The sequence below is a fragment of the Nannospalax galili genome, unplaced genomic scaffold (assembly GCF_000622305.1).
Source record: "Nannospalax galili isolate Female #2095 unplaced genomic scaffold, S.galili_v1.0 scaffold875, whole genome shotgun sequence".
NCBI classification, from domain to species: Eukaryota; Metazoa; Chordata; class Mammalia; order Rodentia; family Spalacidae; genus Nannospalax; species Nannospalax galili.
Genome location: NW_008337059.1, coordinates 3,941,386 through 3,959,093, shown reverse-complemented (window position 1 = coordinate 3,959,093; position 17,708 = coordinate 3,941,386). Strand labels below are relative to the sequence as shown.

Below are 17,708 nucleotides of genomic sequence, written 5' to 3'. Positions count from 1 at the left end.
GGCTGGTTTTGTGGACAAGAATTCCTTCAGCCTATTTATGTCATGGAAGATTTTTCTTTCCCCTTCAACTATAATAGACGTTTTGGCTGGATATAGTAATCTGGGTTGGCATCTGTGGTCATTTAACACTGGGAATACTTTGGTCCAGGCTCTTCTGGCTTTCATAATATTCAGATATTTATCAATTGTAGTATGTACATTTCATATCTATATTCATATGACTTTTAAATTACTTTTTAATATAACTTTTATAAGTGATATTTCCTAATTCCACTGAAATAATTTCACTATAGACTTCCATGTTGAATTTTTTTCTTTCCCCTTTATTGTTTCCTCATAAATACCTTGTAGAAAACATCTTGTCTGTCTACTCTGCATCACATTGGGTGGTGCTTCTCTCAGAATGATGAAAACCAAGGGAGGTTTGAAGACCACCACAAAGTCTTGAACCTCTAGTCTTGTTTTTGCTCTGAGTTCTAGTAGTTGGAATATCACTCCAGTATCTGCACCTTTTCCCTAGGACAGAAGGGACTTAAATTATAGTTTTATTTCAGCAACTTTCATTGGAGGATCACACGGTGAGCTATAAAAATATAATATTGTATAACACTAAGCTTAAATGAGTTCTGTGTTCAATGAAATTTTATTTTACCCAAGTATACATTATAGTTTCATCTATTACTTGATCTGAACTAGGTGACTGGGAAAGATCACAGACTACAGAACATGTCATTTAACTGCATGCTGATGGTTGGAGATAAACATGCAGACTTATTTTTCTTTTTGATATTCAAAACAGAAATCATTAAATGATGGTTATTCCAAACATTTTTCACCTGATGATAATTTACAAAATATTGTTGAAGGTCAAGATGAAGATTTTATGGAAGTCATTTTAACAGATTTGCTGGAAGTGAAAGCTGCAGAATATGATCAAGAACTAGTAAAACATCAGGAGGCAAATATTTTTGTGCCAAGTAGCTCTCCAGGTAATGTCCAGCTATTAATTACAGGGTACTAACTTATGTTTGTGTTGGATAAATAAAAACTATTGACCTTTTGTGTATCTGTTTCTCCACTTTGGACCTTAAAATACTATTTATGTTTTGTTATTAAGTGGCCACCCAGCATAAACTTCCAAAGGGTATGGTGCCACGCATTTTAGAAGATGAAGGATACTATATTAAGAAAAAGCCAAAGACATATAAAAAGATCTGCAACAAAATGGAAAATCGCCTGCTTAACCTAGAAGAGGCAAGTGTACCAGCTAACAAGTTAAACCAATGACATTTGTTTTTAGTGATGTATTCAAAAGTTGTATTTTGTAATCTTTTTGATAGGGAAAAAGTTGGTTTGAAGAAAGTGGAGAAATGATGTCATTACCCTCACCTATCAGACAGTCTTGGAATTTCAGGCTAAACATAAGCAAGGAAGTTTTGAACCCAGCACTAAAGACCATATATAGAAAGGTAATCAACAAGTTTATAATAATGGTTGGAATTGTTGTAACATCTATTATAACTTATATTTCTGTAGTTTTATTTTACCTTTTAAAGATACTAAGCCTAGCAATAAAATGTCCAAACTTTAAGGAAATATTAAGTAGTCTTTAAGATAATGTTTTTTAAAAATTTATTTTTTATTTTATGTGTATGAGTGTTTTGCCTGCATGTTTGTAAGTGCACCACATGTGTACAATGCCCCACAGAGGCCAGAAGAGGGCATCAGATCCCCTGGAATTGGAGTTATGGACAGCTGTTAGCCACCAGGGGTGCTAGGAATCAAACCTGGGTCTTCTGGAAGAACAGCAAGTGTTCTTAACCATTGAGCCATTTCTCCTGCCCCAAGATTATGTTTTTGAGGAATATTTAATGACATAGGGAAATGCTAAGAATGTGAAGTGAAAAAAAAGCACAATACAAATTCCGTATGATCCTCACTTGTAAAAAGGAGTGATAAATGAATCATATTCGAGGTAAGTACCATTATAACTGCTAGCAGTACAGATTACACTTATCTTAGATTTGTCTATTCTATGTAAATGGCATCAGAAAAAGTTTTCAGCAATAGTTTGATGAATCATATTCGAGGTAAGTACCATTATAACTGCTAGCAGTACAGATTATAGTTATCTTAGATTTGTTTATTCTATGTAAATGGCATCAGAAAAAGTTTTCAGCAATAGTTTGCTGTTTTTTATAAACCCATTGTATGAAAACACATTACTTTATTTATCCATTCTCCTGTTGATGGATATCAGGCATGTCAAGTTGTTGCTATTGTAATAATCCTGCTATGAAATGTCTGCACAAGTGTTCGGACTCTATGTGTATGTTTTTTCTGCTAGGTAAATGTTTAAGTGGAAATGCTGGTTATAAGTTTGTATGTGTTCAGTTTTTACTATATAATGCCAAAAAGCCTTTCAAAAGTGTTTGTAGGAAATTATACACCAACTAGAGGTGTATAGGCCCCTGCTGCTTTAGGCTCTTGTCAGACTTGGTATTGTTACCTGTCTTTTAAATCATGGCCATTTTCATAGACATGAATGGTATTTCATTAAGGTTTGGATGTTTTTGTGCTTGTATCTGGACTTTAACTCCTTGTCACCCAGCTCTTTGTATTCTGGGTCTAACACACTTACCTGGTTCTAAAAGCCTGCTTAATACCCTTAGTCAATGACTGTTTATAACTGAAGCTTACTACCTCCCAAGAGAATTCATGCCAGTGTTACACAATTCTAATTGTTTATTGTTTTCTGTTGTTGAGTTACGATCTGCTTACGGAACATTCTATGTATTTGACCTTGTTTGGCCATAGAGAACTCATAAAGTACTGTACTTATATGATAGTTGAAATAGTTGAGGTCTTTAGTCACTTCCGTCTTTAGCTTTTGCTCACAGTATAAACTCATTTCCTTTGGTTAATGTTAGAAGTCCATCAGCTCAGCTACTCTCCTTTAGCTTCTGAGCGCCATAGTCAACACGTACTAAATAAGAAAAGATCATGGGCAAAGGCGTAGGTCACTCCAGTAGAAGAAAAAGGCAAGCATGCGTACATGCCTGAAAAACACTCATACACATAAAATTAAAAGGAATAAATCTTTATAAGTAAAATAAAAAGAAAAAGTAGAGGATATCCATTTTTATAAAAAAGGTAATATGTATCATAGTTAATGAACTAGTGTTGAATCTGCTTAACAAGACATATGTCTCTAATTTAGAAACTTTAACTTCCAAAAGTTTATTTGTAATTTCAGAGTTTAAAATTGAGTTTTTTTCTTAGTGCTTTTCCCTGGTAATGACTCATTTACCAGTGAACCACTAATTGATTAAATCCCTTGGGTGGAATCTGAGTTGGCCATCATGTACAGGATAGAGATTTAACAGATATGAGTTAATAAAGAAACAAGTATTATGGGTTTTTTCCTCCCTCCCTGAAGCCAGTAAGAATGAAAGGAAGGTTACTAGCTCAAGAAAGAGTAGGGAGGCAGAGGTTTAGCAACAATGCTGATAGCCAGTGGTCCTTAAGGAGCACCCAGCCTGCCGTACCACGTTTGAGTGGGATAGCAGTTTTTCCAGCATAGTATTGGAGGAATAGCATTGACACAGCCTGGGGTGTATGTGTTGGTCTATTTTCTGTAACAGATGACAGTGTCACAGACTTTGTAAGCTTCAAAGATAAGAGATTCGTTTTGGCTCATGATTCTTCTCCAAGGTCCAGGGGCAACATCTGATGATGCCCTTGCTGGCAGAATCCCAAGACGGTAGAGAGTATTATGGCAAGAGGCAGGGAGCACACAGGACTCAGCCAAGTATGCTTTGAGAGTCAACCCATTCTTGAGATGACCAGTTAACCCATTAATCACACAAATGCACTAACCATAGAGCTAATCACCTCTTAAAAGTCTCGCCTGGTTCAACTTCTAAATATTTCCCAATGACAATAAATTTCAGTGTGGCTTTCAGAGGTGAAAAACCATAGTCAAATGCTAACAGCATCATCTGTCTTTTCTATCAAATTGATCCAGAAAGGCTCACTGCTGTCCTTCTGAGATGGGTTAAGTCATGGCTCTCACTAGGAGTGGAATTAAACTGAATATGCTAAGGAACTCACTCAAATTTCATCTCCAAAAACCAGCCATACCCATTTAAACATACATGCTTAAAATCAAAACAGTGGACTAAAATATAGATGAGTCATTTTGCATATAATCTAAGACCTACAGATTTTACCTAATTTAGGTGCAGTCTAGTATCCAAATGCAGAGTCTTTTGTACAAAGAGGGATGATTTCCTTATAATGCTTTTCTCTAAGGTTCTTCAAGGAGATTTTCCAGATGATTACCAATATGTTCATTTATAAATAATGTTTTAATAGAGTATTCTATTTAACTTTGACCCACAATTCTTTTTTTTAATTTGTTATTTTATTTTATGTATATGAGTGTATTGCCTGCATGTAGATAAGTGCACCCATGTCATGCAATGCCTGCGGGTGACAGAAGAGGCTGTCAGATCCCCTGGAACTGGAGAGTTGTTAGCTACCAATATGTTCATTTATAAATAATGTTTTAATAGAGTATTCTATTTAACTTTGACCCACAATTCTTTTTTTTAATTTGTTATTTTATTTTATGTATATGAGTGTATTGCCTGCATGTAGGTAAGTGCACCTATGTCATGCAATGCCTGCAGGTGACAGAAGAGGCTGTCAGATCCCCTGGAACTGGAGAGTTGTTAGGGGCCATGTGGTGCTGGATTCGAACCTGGGTCTTCTGCAAGAATAGTCAGTGTTCTTAACTGCTGAGCCATCACTCCAGCCCCAGACCCACAATTCTTGATGCTAGAGTTGAAATACCATTTGCCACAATGTTCCTGTAGAATATTATTTAGGGACTTGTAACTTGAAAGTTCGGCTCTACCGTAAACAGTAGTGAGATAGAAGGCAATAGTTTATAGCAAGGTGATTAAAATGCTGGCCTAATGAAATAAGGTAGTATAATAAGAAAGAAAAAGTGTTTTAATATAAATGTATTTTATTAAATCAAAAGTCTAAATACATTTCAAAGACAATCATTTTGCTGCTTTTATATTTCTGTATCTCTAAATTTTATATATTTGCGATGTTGTTTGATAAGGAAAAGTTACTTGTGAGCTCAAAAAAATAGAATCAAATTAATACAGTACACATTTTTCTTTAAAAGGCAGTAAAATCTGACCCAGGATGCTGTTTTAGGAACAAAATGGAAGGTCAAAGGGAAATGTACCAGTTAGATCTCAATATAGTGGGTTTGCAGTTCAGCCACCATCCTCTCTTCAACCAGGAACAAGTGTTATGTGCTAGGCTGCTCCAGCTGTGTGAGTGTTTTCAGGACAGGCAGCAAGAGAATCTGTCTCAGCTGCTTTCTGAGAAGGTGAGAACAGTTTTTGTTATATGTATGGGGCCTAATATGGAAAGAGAACATTTTTCATATGGAGCAAGTTTTCATAGAACACTTTCCCTTACCTTTTCTGTGCCGACTTGAGCACTGTCTTTATTGTGGTTCAGCTGCACATATTTAATTGTATTTATTATTTTTTATGTTCTTGACTGTTTTGCCTGCATGTATGTAAGCACACCTGTGTCATGTGGCACCCACAAAAGCCAGAAGAAGCATTGTATCCCCTGGAACTGGAGTTATGGACAGTTGTTAGCTGCCATGTGGGTGCTGGGAACAAAACCTGGGTCCTCTGCAAGAGCAGTCGGTGCTCACTGCTGAACCATCATTTCTCCAGTCCCCCAGCTGCACACATTTATGTAATATTATTCAAAGATTATTCCACTCACATACTGGTCCAGTCTTACCTTGTTTTTATTACTATATGTAATTATTATATGTAATTGATGTTAGAGGACAAGTGCCTGATCCTTACTGTTTTTTCTAGATTTTTTTTTTGATACTCTGTGGACTTGAGCTTTCATGCAAACCCTAGAGTTAGTTTGTCACCTTCTTTTTAAAAATCCTATTACTGCTGGGCATGGTGGCGCACGCCTTTAATCCCAGCACTTGGGAGGCAGAGGCAGGCGGATCTCTGTGAGTTCAAGGCCAGCCTGGTCTACATAGTGAGTTCCAGGCCAGCTGAAGCTAGAGGGAGACCCTGTCTCAAAAAGACCCCAAAAAAATCTTATTACTGTTTTTATAGTGATTATATTATACTGTCATGTTAATTTTGAAAGAAATTTTGTCTATAAAAATTGTATCTTCTTGGGTCTGGAGAGAAGGCTCAGCAGTTAAGAACCCTGGTTGTTCTTGCAGAAGACCTGGGTTTGAATCCCAGCACCCACATGGCAGCTAACAACTGCCCATAACTCCAGTTCCAGGGGATCCCATGACCTCTTCTGTCCTCCGTGGGCATTGCATGACACGGGTGCACTTACCTACATGCAGGCAATACACTCATACACATAAAAAAATATTGGATCTTCTCATCCAGAAATGTCTTATATCTTCCTGTTTAAGTCTTCTGTCTTCCAGTGAAAGTTGGTATCAAGTCTTAAAGTTTCAGCAGATGACTTCAAACTCACAGATTTCTTCTGCAAGTATATGTGTGCATACACAGAAACACACACACACAGAGAGAGAGAGAGAGAGAGAGAGAGAGAGAGCTACTAATATAGGTATTATATATGGATGTGGTCATAACTATACTATATCTTTATAGAGAATGATGGATGTATTATTTATCATCTATCTATCTATAGTTATCTATAGGGTTCATATAGCATAGGTTGTCCTGGAACTTACTATGTAGCCAAGAGTGATGTTGAACTACTGATGCTCCTGCCTCCACCTCCTAAATGCTGGGATTTCAGGTGTGTGCTGCCAGAACTTGTTTAGGTAGTTGAAAGGGATTGAACTCAGGGCCTTCTGCAAGCTAGGCAAGTATTTTACCAACTGAACTACGTCTTTAGCCCAACAGACATCTTTTCTGTGACTCTGGTGTTTGAGGTCAAAAGTAAGATACATGACTATGCTTAATCTGCCATCTTGATCCAATGGCATTTCCTAAAATCAGTTGATGAACTAATTGCCTAGTATGTTCAAGAATGCTTTTTGCTTAGAGAGATGGTGAGGCTCTTCTCAGTTCTGACCCAAGGTGTTTTTATGGAATACATATTTGAAGACAAACCAATAATCCATAAAAGATACACATTTGTGCTTCTGTTGTAAGCATCTAGATGTATGTCTCTACAAGTGAGTTAGCTTGGCTCAAGCAGATGAAATATATCAAAAACTCTTTTCTTTATTATAGCTGGAAGCACTGAACAAAGCTACCCAACTAGAAAGCAAAAATTCAGAAATAAAGGAGTTTACCAGAAAATCTTTACAAGATTATTATTGGCAGATAAGGTTGGTTTGGAGTGAATCCTGTTTGCATTAAACATTTATTAAGCAATTACTTTAGACAATGTGCTATACTGGCTTTGGGATATCTAAAAACTGAAAAGTAAAAATTCCTACTCTTTAGGAGATTACAGAAAGGGTTCCAGTCTTTCCTTAGGGCTCATGTTTGTGTAGAAACATTTTAGAGAAATACCATGAGAAAACGCTTGTAGTTTTAATGTCTGTTGATTAAAGATCACCTGATGAAAGATTACTGAGTTCTCTTTTCCAAAGAGAAATTCTGGAGCTGAAAAATAGAATAGTTAACTGAAAAGGAAAACTCACTGGAGGGATTTTAAAAAAGCAGGTTTTAAAGTAGCTTTGACTAGCAGAACAATCAATCAACTTGAAAATAAGACAGTGGAAACATTGAGCCTAAGAAACAGGGGGGTGGGGCTGGAGAGATGACTCAGTGGTTAAGAACACTGGTTGTTCTTACAGAAGACCTGGGTTCAATCCCAGCACCCACATGGCAGCTAACAATTGTCCGTAACTCCAGTTCCAGGGGATCTGATGGCCTTGTCTGTCCTCGGCGGGCATTGCACAACATGGGTGCACTTACCTGCATGCAGGCAATACACGCATGTGCATAAAATAAAAATAATAAATAAAATAATTTTTTTTTAAAAAAGAAAGAAATGCGGGGGGGAGCCTAAGCAACCTGAGTTCTGTTATGTAGCCATTACTCATCATAGGTGAATAAAAAGGAGGAGATGGCAAAGTGAGAACAGGCTGTTAAAAAAAAAAAAACAAAAACAAAAAAACACCTCAACAGAAGTTCTAGCTGGGCATGGTGATGCACACCTTTTATCCCAGCACTCAGGAGGCAAAGGTAGGTGTATTACTGTGAATTCAAAACCAGCCTGCTTGACGTATTTTCAGGCCAGCCAGGACTACACGAGATCTTGTCTCAATCCCCTCAAAAACAAACAAACAAACAAAAAAACCCCACAAAAACAAGCAAAACAAACAAAACAAGAACCAGCAGTCCTGTAGAATCCAGAAACAAATTTCCCTCATCCTCACTTTCCCTTACCCTATATTCATAGACAGAAAGCTAATTTAAAACAATTTATCAAACATTGTGAAAACTGACATCTCAATGATAAAAGAGAGATGATAAACACAATAACCAAAATTAAAACCTGCCTTAGAACCAGATTAAACCTAAATTCATAGAGAATTTATGAGCCAGAAGCTAGGTATATTAGCATTTCAACCCTGTAACAAGATAGCTAAATCAACTTAAAGGAGGAAAGACTTACTTGATTCATAGTTTCACAGGTTCATCCCGTGGTCAGTTTGCTATATTGTGTTAGGCCTTGGGAGGCTTGGAGCAAAATGGTAGAGAATGTATCAGAGGAGGCTGCTCACCTAATATCAGCCAGGAAGCAGAGAGAGAGGGACAAGGAAAGGAAAGGAAAGGAAAGGAAAGGAAAGGAAAGGAAAGGAAAGGAAAGAAGGGGAAGGTCCATGAATAAGATACATCCTTTAAAGTCATGCCCCCAGTGACCTACTTCCTCTAACTAAGCCTTACACCCTAGTTCCTATCACCTTCCAGCAATATAACCTAACCGTTAAGTTAGATTCTTTGTGATCCAATTACTTAACAGTACTGCCACCTGAGGATCAAAATCGGTTGTCAATGTAATAGTACTGGGAAGTGGAGCCTTTAAAAGTTGATTGGCCATGAGGGGGCCATAGGTGGGTATAATGTCTCTATAAAAGGGTTTTTGAGAGTGCATTCTGCCCACTGAGGAAGTAATATAAGCTGAATACTACTGAAAGCTGTTTTTCTACCATCATATATTTTAGCTAGGTAAGAATCCCTCCTCAGCACCTTCCTCAAGAGCCTCACACTCGGTAGTGTGACCTTGTCATTCTTTCCCTTCAAAATCTCGTAAAGTTTTGGGACTCAACAACATCAGTCCTACATCACTGGCTTTGAAGCTGCCCAAATAGAACTTCCTAGGTGGCAAAATAAAATTTATGGAGTGTCGGATGGCACCAAAGCAAATAGAAGCACCAGCTACACACGCACTGCATGGTTTGCTCTTTTTGTCATAGATCACGGAATATAAGGGCTTCTTGGTTGTCTTCTCCACTTCTCCCATGATGTTCTATTTGTTACTTGACTCCTTCCTAGCATATCAGCATATTTTTTTTTGTTTGTGGGTTTTTTTTTTTTTTAGGAGAACTTGCATTTCATCAGGGTATTTTTAAACACTGAAAATAAACCACCTTTAAAGTGTAAATTCCCAAGCGGTTTTTAGTGGATGAAATAAAAAAATATACTAAAATAAGGGCTTCAGATGCAGGTTAAAAAAAAAAAAAGAAGAAGAAGAAGAAAGAAAGGGGAACCAGGTTGATCAGAAGAATTAGTCCAATGTGTTCTTCTACAACATGTTAAATAACTAACACGTTTTTGATCTGCAATGATTGTTGTAGTAATACAAAACAGCTGTATGACTTAGAACGGGGAAAGGACCACTCCCTACTCTACAGTATATTACAGACTTGGAAACAGATAAAAGCTCTTCGACAAAAGCAAGGATTTACAAGCACCCTGATAAAGTTACAGTTTCTCAGGTAAGTGGCTATTCTACCTGTGTTTAATAAGAGGAAATGCCTGTGAATACTAAGAATTCACAGTAGCTGAGAAAAGATGTAGAAGATGATAACTAATCCATGTGGTCAACGAAGGCCTTGCGTCTTGAGTATATAAACAAATCTTAAAACTAAGTAGAAGACAACTAGACTTAAAAAATGTGCAATGGGTTTAAACAGTTACTTTGATAAAGAAGGTAAATGGATAGAAAATGGCTCGTGAAAATATACTTAACATCATGCCGGACATAAATGTATGTTAAATCCACAATAAAATGGGTACCACACACCTATTCAAATGACTAAAATTCAAAACAAAATGAAAATGACATAAAGACTTCCAAGGATACTGAGCAGCAAAAATCTTGATTTCCTGTCAGGCGCAGAAGTGGTTTGGTATTTTCTTACAAAGGTAAACATGGATCTAGCGAGCATACGCTTATGTGAAACATTTTAGATAATTATTCAAAGACATAAAAACATGTCTACTAAATGAGGAGATTATGATGCAGAATTAAATTTGTTAATTGTGTAAGCTGTTTATGAACTTACAGAGAAATAACTAGTTCCCCCCTGACAACCCATAGTCTTGCAGCCTTTCCTTTTCAAAACTGGTAAAGGCAAGTGTAATTTCAGGCAACTAGGAAAGTGCGTGTTTTTTTATTTTGCTGCTGTTGCAATAGTTTTTAACAAAAGTGTTTTTTGAGAGGTTCTGAGCCTTAGTCCAGCATGGAACTTCATCTTGTATTCCTAAATTAATGCAAATTTGATGACTTGCCTCTAATCTTTTAAATCAACTTGACACACCACAAACTCAAGGAACAAAGGAGAGCCACCGATCATGAAGTTGTTCAGAACAGTGGATCTGGACCCCTGATACCTGTTCACCAAGTCTTGTTCCCTCTCCTCTGCACTCTATTCCCTCCAGAAACTCTCTGTATTGGCTCTTTCTGATGCTCAACATTCAACTCTCCCAGTGGACCTGGGCTTGGATTTGCCTCCCTATGCTGCTTTTGGTTGGAGACCCCTTAACTAAATCCCTTAGTATCAATGACTAGGTTAGTCCCAGCATGACTAGCCTAGTGGTCCTAATTTGAAACATTTATTTTAAGCAGTTAAAGTATCATCCTGATCAATTAGAAAAACAGTATGCTTTAATGCTTTTGAGAATTTTTTTTCCTGGCCAAGTTTACCATTCATGTTGTAACAAGCAACCTGGTGTCTGTAGACCCTCACTGAGCAAGCTGGTGGCCAACTCTCCAGGAAAGATCAGACTTAGGAAAAGAAAGCCTGGGAGCTGCATGCTGGCCCAAGTTCCTTTTTCTTCATATGTTTTGTTTGGGGGCATGGAACTTGATATTCCTTAAACAAATCCCTAGATAAAGGAGTTAGTTGAGTGGGCAGCTGAGTGTCTGTGCTAGAAATGTGAACCTCAGCATAGAAATAATAAATGCCACCAATGTCCACAAAACTGCTTAAGAACAGGGTAGAAGATGAGATGGGAAGAGGGCCAAGGCTGAGTATTGAGAAACTGCTTTAAATGGCTTAGGAGAGGGAGTGACACCAGAGACAGGACAGAAAAAAACATCAGAACTTCACACCACCTCAGAGAAAAAGAACAAGGCATTTTAGGTAGGAAGGAGTGGCTAACAATGCTTAATGCATCTGAAACACCACTTAAATTCAGGACTAAAAATAACTGGATTTCTAACATCTAAGTTTTATTAAAGCAGCAGTGACTGGAATGAGTTAGCAGGAGGTGAGAATGTAACCTGCTCACCTCACTCAGGCTGGCCCACCTTTCAAGAGTGGGCAACACTGCATTAAGCTTAGAGAGACTCACTGGGCCAGTTACTACCAACCATGTTTTCTGCGTGCTGAATCTAAAACACAGCAATTGTAAATATCGAGAACCCAGGTGCTTGTAGAATATCTTCACCTGTATTCTGCTGACTGCCACCCACCTGGAGAAGATTCTGATCACTGTCTAAGAGGCTCTTAAAATGAGGAAGTGGCCAGGCATGGTGGTGCACGCCTGTAATCCCAGCACTCAGGAGGCAGGGGCAGGTGGATCTCTGTGAGTTCAAGGTCACCCTGGTCTACAAAATGAGTTCCAGGCCAGCTGGGGCTACAGGGAGACCCTATCTCGAAAAGACCAAGAAAAAGAAAAGAAAAGAAAAAGTGAATGCAAAGCACACGGACAGGAAACCCCAGGACATGCAGTAGGGTATCAGAGTCTTCATCATTTCCCAGAGCCATAAAAAGAAAGAAGCCATAAACCCAAGATCACTACCTCAATAACTGTCCCCAAAGCATCCTAGATATAATAGCCATTTGGGAAATGACTAATAATGCCTTATCTCTAACTAATAACATTAGTTCTCTAACTTACTTGTAGCAACTGTTCTGATTTAATTGGTAGGATGCCTGGTCTAAGCACCAAGAGTTTTAAAAAGCTCCCAAGATGATTTTAATGTTACAAAGTTTGGAAAGCCATTTACTAAAAAGAACAGTAATTCAACTGATTACATGTTGCTCACTCTGAATTAGAGGAAAACAGTATTTGTTTGATTGCAGGCCTTTAGATATGTACTTTGATGTAAAACAAGGGCAGTTTGTCTTCACAACCTGACTTTCAGTTGGGAAAAGTGAAGCCACACATGTTCTGCTTCAGAAGGAGAAAGCATAGAATTTTTTAAACAGCTGTTAGGATATAATTCACATTTTACCCATTTTTAGTATATTACAGAGTTGAACAACAGTTGCCACAATTTCATCTTAGCACACTTACATCACCCACGAAGGAAACCATCTTCCCATTTATAGTCATCTCTCACCTGTGTGGACAGATGCTTTTATTTTGCTTGAGAGTGCTGGATTACATGGTAACAATATGGTTGACATTTTGAAGAACTGCCAGGCTGCTTTCCAAAGTAGCTATACCATTTTATACTTAGAACTGAACATATATTATATCTTCCCAAAGGATTTCCTTCTTAGAACTTAAAACTTAAAAATTAGAACTTAAAAATGGAAACTTTGTTTGAAAATTATAAAAACCCTTAAGCTAGCAAAAAAAAAAAAAAAAACCCAGCTCTCGGGACAGTTATTTTCTGGAAGGGTCCTACGTAAGGGGGCTTTGTTAAACTGTGCCTACTTAACAGGGTCATGAGAATCAAGGCAATGTGCATCAGGTTCTTAGAACACAGCTTGGCACATGCTTAGTAAGTACCGAAGTGCGAAGTGGTGTCCTGAACTGTTTACTGTTTATGCATAAACAGCAAGGCAAATACCTGTGATACACACATTGCTCTGGCCACCTACCTCTATACCAGACTATGTTTCCACACCCCTAACGATGAGAGGAAGAAGGTGAGAGTTCAGAAACATGGCCTTTGCCCTTCAGTTTCTATATCCCCACCCCTCCCTTCCTTACCTTTTCTCACAGGGGGAAGGATTTCCTGGTGTCCTTAGAAAAGGCTGAAAATGCTAGTGATAAAGTCACCAACTAGGAAGAAATTTGTGAAAATGGAAGAAAAGCTTGGGAAGGTTTTTTTTTTTTTTAAATTTCTCTCTGATAACTCCCAGTACTTCCATGATTTCTGCTTTAAACGATTTTATTTATTATTAATTAGGATAAAACAGAACAGATGCGATGAGCAAAAACAAGCCCAAATGTCAGAAGTGTCTGAGACCGAGAAAGAAAGTGAAGAAAATCTATTTCAGAGTGAAGAAATGCAGGAGGTATTTAGATTGTGAAATGATGTCCACCCATCTTAACTCATTACAATATTTCATTGTTTGGTAGGCTAGGATATCTCAGTATTTATAACAGATATCAAATACAAAAAATAAAATTTAATTTTGAGAATAATTGTTGTTTGTTTGCTTGTTTTTAGAACCCCTCATATCCAGCTTCAGAACTTGAAGAAACAGAAATCGAAAGAATAAAGCCAGTTACTTTGGTGCCACAGCTGTCTTTCACAGCAGAATTAACGAATGTATCCAAGTGTTCATTGTAAGCATTTTAAAGAATTATCACGTTATCTATTGTATCTTTTTTAATAATGATATCAAATTTCTGGAGGAAGTACCATCTATTTGACACTCTATTACATTTTAATTCATGTATTTTCACTCTCATTATTCCCGTAGCTCTGTGCAGTATGATGTCATCCTCATCTTAGTGGTGTAGGGGAGTTAATGCTGATGGAAGGTTAAGTTGTCCTGTGCCACATACTTAATATATTCCTGGGTAGGGCATAAACCAGTGTAGCTTGCAATAAAGGCTATATTGACTTCACTTGCAAGTTCTGTATGGTTTTTGTTGTTGTATGACAGGCCTTCTTTTTCAGGTATAGGTGGAGGATATAAAGTAAACTGTTAAATATGATTATATTGTTACCTTTGCTTATCAAAGTACTCCTGACTTTTATAAAAACTGCTCTATATCAAGAGGGCCCTTTGGACCGTTTCCTTCTTTGACAGTGCAAATTTCATTCTCTCCCAGGTATCATTTTTTCCTTGTCCTTGCCAAGGACGTTAGGCAGAAACAGACATAATGGTCACCCCCATTTCTCTCATCTGCTAAGCTTAAGGATCCCATCTCTTTAAACAGGATATTGTAATGTAGAGTACTGACTGAACTGGATCTAGTTTCAACATCTCTGTTCCATGGGAGACAGTACTGGTTCATTTTTGAGTACTATGAACACATCATTTCACATAGAGTTGGAACATAGTAGAGAACTGTATAAATATATCCGTTAATCAAATGAACAGATGGTTACATTGTATTGAAAACTGAGCACATGCAAAGGCACAGTCATCACCACTCTTTCTGAGCAGAGGAGTACAGCAAGGAATCAATCCTTTGCTTGTTTTATAATTCCTTCCAATGAGGGCCTAAAACAATTTATTCAGTAAAATGCCCCTATGAAATGCCCGTCAAAGTGAGGATAAGAAAATGAGTCATGAAATGGAAATTGAACAGAAAGAGGAAAAAGGCAAGGAAGATTTTTATGCTGGAAAACCTAGACTAAAACTTAGTGAAAGTCAAGGCAAAAGGAAATATAATACTTCACACCTCAAAGTCATTGTTATCTGATAGTGTGGCTTTTCCCTTAAACATGCAGCTGGACAAAAATCAGTTCTCTAGAAAAGAATAATACGTTGATGCCAAGGCCAGAAATGAAAAGGATACAGAGACTAGAGAAGAATTAAAGATGACTTAGAAGTGAAGAACAGGGCATGATTTCCTGAGATGAACATAGCCATGAATTAACAAATTTTCATAATCCGTTCATAAGTTCATTGTTAAACTACTTTCAGAGGACAACATAGAGGGCAACTTTTACTTAGCCCTGTCTCTTAGTAATGAGAAAGATAGAAAAGGTCAAAGGCAGAGGGAAAAAGAAACTTCTGTCCCCTGACCCTCTGAGGGTTACAAGAAGAGACAACGGAACAGGGAGATGATTCTGCTCCTATGATGATTAAAGTGGAAAATAGAAGGAGGTTTTATGTTCCAACCTAGGGCTTACCTTCCAAGAACAGTTTTAAGATCAAGTCTTAACTACCATAGGACAGGTGCCTCGCCTCTGAAAAGATAACAAACATTAGTTAGGTAAATTGCTGGAAGTAGGGGAAATGCTAGGATTTGATATCACTCATGGGACCATTTTATTCCCAGCAAGTATTTCGGTAGGAACCTCAGGAAAGTAACATAGCTTGCTTCTCCTATTGCAGTGTTCAAAGAAAGAATGGCTACTCCACAGTCCTGTAGAAAAAGGAGGAAATGGGCAAACAACCTGAAGCTGAAGGGACTTAGAAATACCTTTCAGAGAATCATGGCAAACCTCATGCCAATTGCTCAGTGTGTGTGTGTGTGTGTGTGTGTGTGTGTGTGTGTGTGTGTGTGTGTGTGTTGTGTCTGTAAACCACCTCCAGCCGGAGTCCCTGTTTCCTCCTCTTATAAGACATCTGTTGCGTGTTACAGTTTCTTTAAGTTATAACTTAGTATTATTGGCAATCAAATTTTGATTTTAGTTCTTTTTTTAGTTTTGAGTATGCATTGTTCTTTAAAAATAATTATCTGTGATGAGGAAATTTTTATCACAAATAGGCAGCTGCTATTTGGCTTAAAGTTGGTATTTGGCCTCTAAAATGATCATTCTTGTTTCAATGTGCTAAAATAATTTTAGAAAAACATTAACATTTTCCATTGTTTCTGCTTTTATGGGTTATTTAATGATTTATTTAATTTTTAGGCATGAGCAGAAGAGGAGAGCCAAAATCCAGAAACTTAAATATTTTATTAAAATATTTTACAATGATAAGCAGGTTTCCTGCACTTCAGTATCTCCACTACAGTTTGATTTCAAAGTTATGTTTCAGCAAATTTTCAATATTCAACTAATATATTGGCCTGAAACAATTTGCCTGGAGGTATGCCACTGTCATTTTCTTCTATATCTTAGTTTATGCCATATATATATAATTTTCCTGTTAGCTACTCTTATATGTGATGTTATTTCTTTTATATTAAGAGATAACTGATTTCTATAGATAGCAGCATATGTTATGGTCTTTTGTGCCTTAAGCATAAGATTATGTGATTTGTGGTTGCCCCAAATAGTTCTCTCCTACTAAAATTTCTGCCAACCCTGGATTGCAGCATCCCTATTCATTTTCAAGGGAGTTTGAAGAGAGTTGTTTGATTGCAAGTGTTGAATGGGCCTCATACATTCCCCTGGCCCTGACTGAGTAGCTTCGATCTCTTGCCACAATTGTTCTTCATTTATTTTTCTTCTTGGATATCTTCAAGAAATCAGATAAAAGAGCACACAACAGACCCTTGATTGCTGTCCAATAACTCTTTGCACTAAATAAAGGAAGAAGAAAATAAAATGATGGAGAAAAAGTAGGAATTCTTGATGAAATTGTGGCTCTTATAGGGGCCAAAGCTCAAAGCTAGATCTAGAAGTAAAGTTAGGGGGGACTGGAGAGGTGGCTCAGTGGTTAAGAACACTGATTGTTCTTGCAGAAGACCCAGGTTTGAATCCCAGCACCCACATGGCAGCTAACAACTGTCTATAACTCCAGTTCCAGGGGATCCGACAGTCTCTTTTGGCCTCCGAGGGCATTGCAGGACACAGATGCACTTACCTACATGCAGGCAATACACTCATACTCATAAAATAATAAATAAAAATATTTAATTAAAAGTAAAGTTAGGAGGGAATGTGTGTGTGAAGGGAGAGCTTGAGGAGTGTTGTGGTTTGGGTGGGAAATGTGCCCATAAGTTCACAAGTCTGAACCTTTGGTCCTCAGTCTATCTGGGAAGGTTATGGAACCCCTAGGAGGTGGAGCTTTGCTAGAGGACGTGCGTCACTGGGGATGGGCCTTGAGGTTGTCTTGCCCCTTCCTACTTCCTGCCCTTGCTCTGTTTCCTGAGTGTGGATGCAATGTGACCAGCCAGCCTCCTGCTCCTGCTGTCATGCCTTCCCCACCATGATAGACTGTATCCCTCTGGAACTGTAAGCCAAAATAAATCTTTTCTCCCTTAAGTTACTTTTGTCAGGATATTTTATCACAACAACAAGAAAGTAACTAAGACAAGGAGTCTAGAGAGAATTGTAATTATAAATCTAACTCAAAATTATTTTTTAAAAATATTTTA

The 17,708-nt window shown here is 37.6% G+C and overlaps 1 protein-coding gene across 1 annotated transcript in view; it reads left to right on the top strand.

Moving 5' to 3' along the window:
• Positions 1 to 17,708, top strand: part of Cc2d2b (coiled-coil and C2 domain containing 2B) — a gene marked incomplete at its 5' end in the record, with an annotated part of 75,952 nt that overhangs the window by 11,880 nt on the left and 46,364 nt on the right. Inside the window, 9 exons of the mRNA XM_029563009.1 lie at positions 800 to 989; positions 1,118 to 1,254; positions 1,341 to 1,469; positions 5,204 to 5,413; positions 7,293 to 7,390; positions 9,872 to 10,012; positions 13,666 to 13,774; positions 13,930 to 14,048; positions 16,297 to 16,474. Of these exons, the coding sequence (XP_029418869.1) occupies positions 800 to 989; positions 1,118 to 1,254; positions 1,341 to 1,469; positions 5,204 to 5,413; positions 7,293 to 7,390; positions 9,872 to 10,012; positions 13,666 to 13,774; positions 13,930 to 14,048; positions 16,297 to 16,474 (1,311 nt within the window). The remainder of the gene's footprint in view (positions 1 to 799; positions 990 to 1,117; positions 1,255 to 1,340; positions 1,470 to 5,203; positions 5,414 to 7,292; positions 7,391 to 9,871; positions 10,013 to 13,665; positions 13,775 to 13,929; positions 14,049 to 16,296; positions 16,475 to 17,708) is intronic.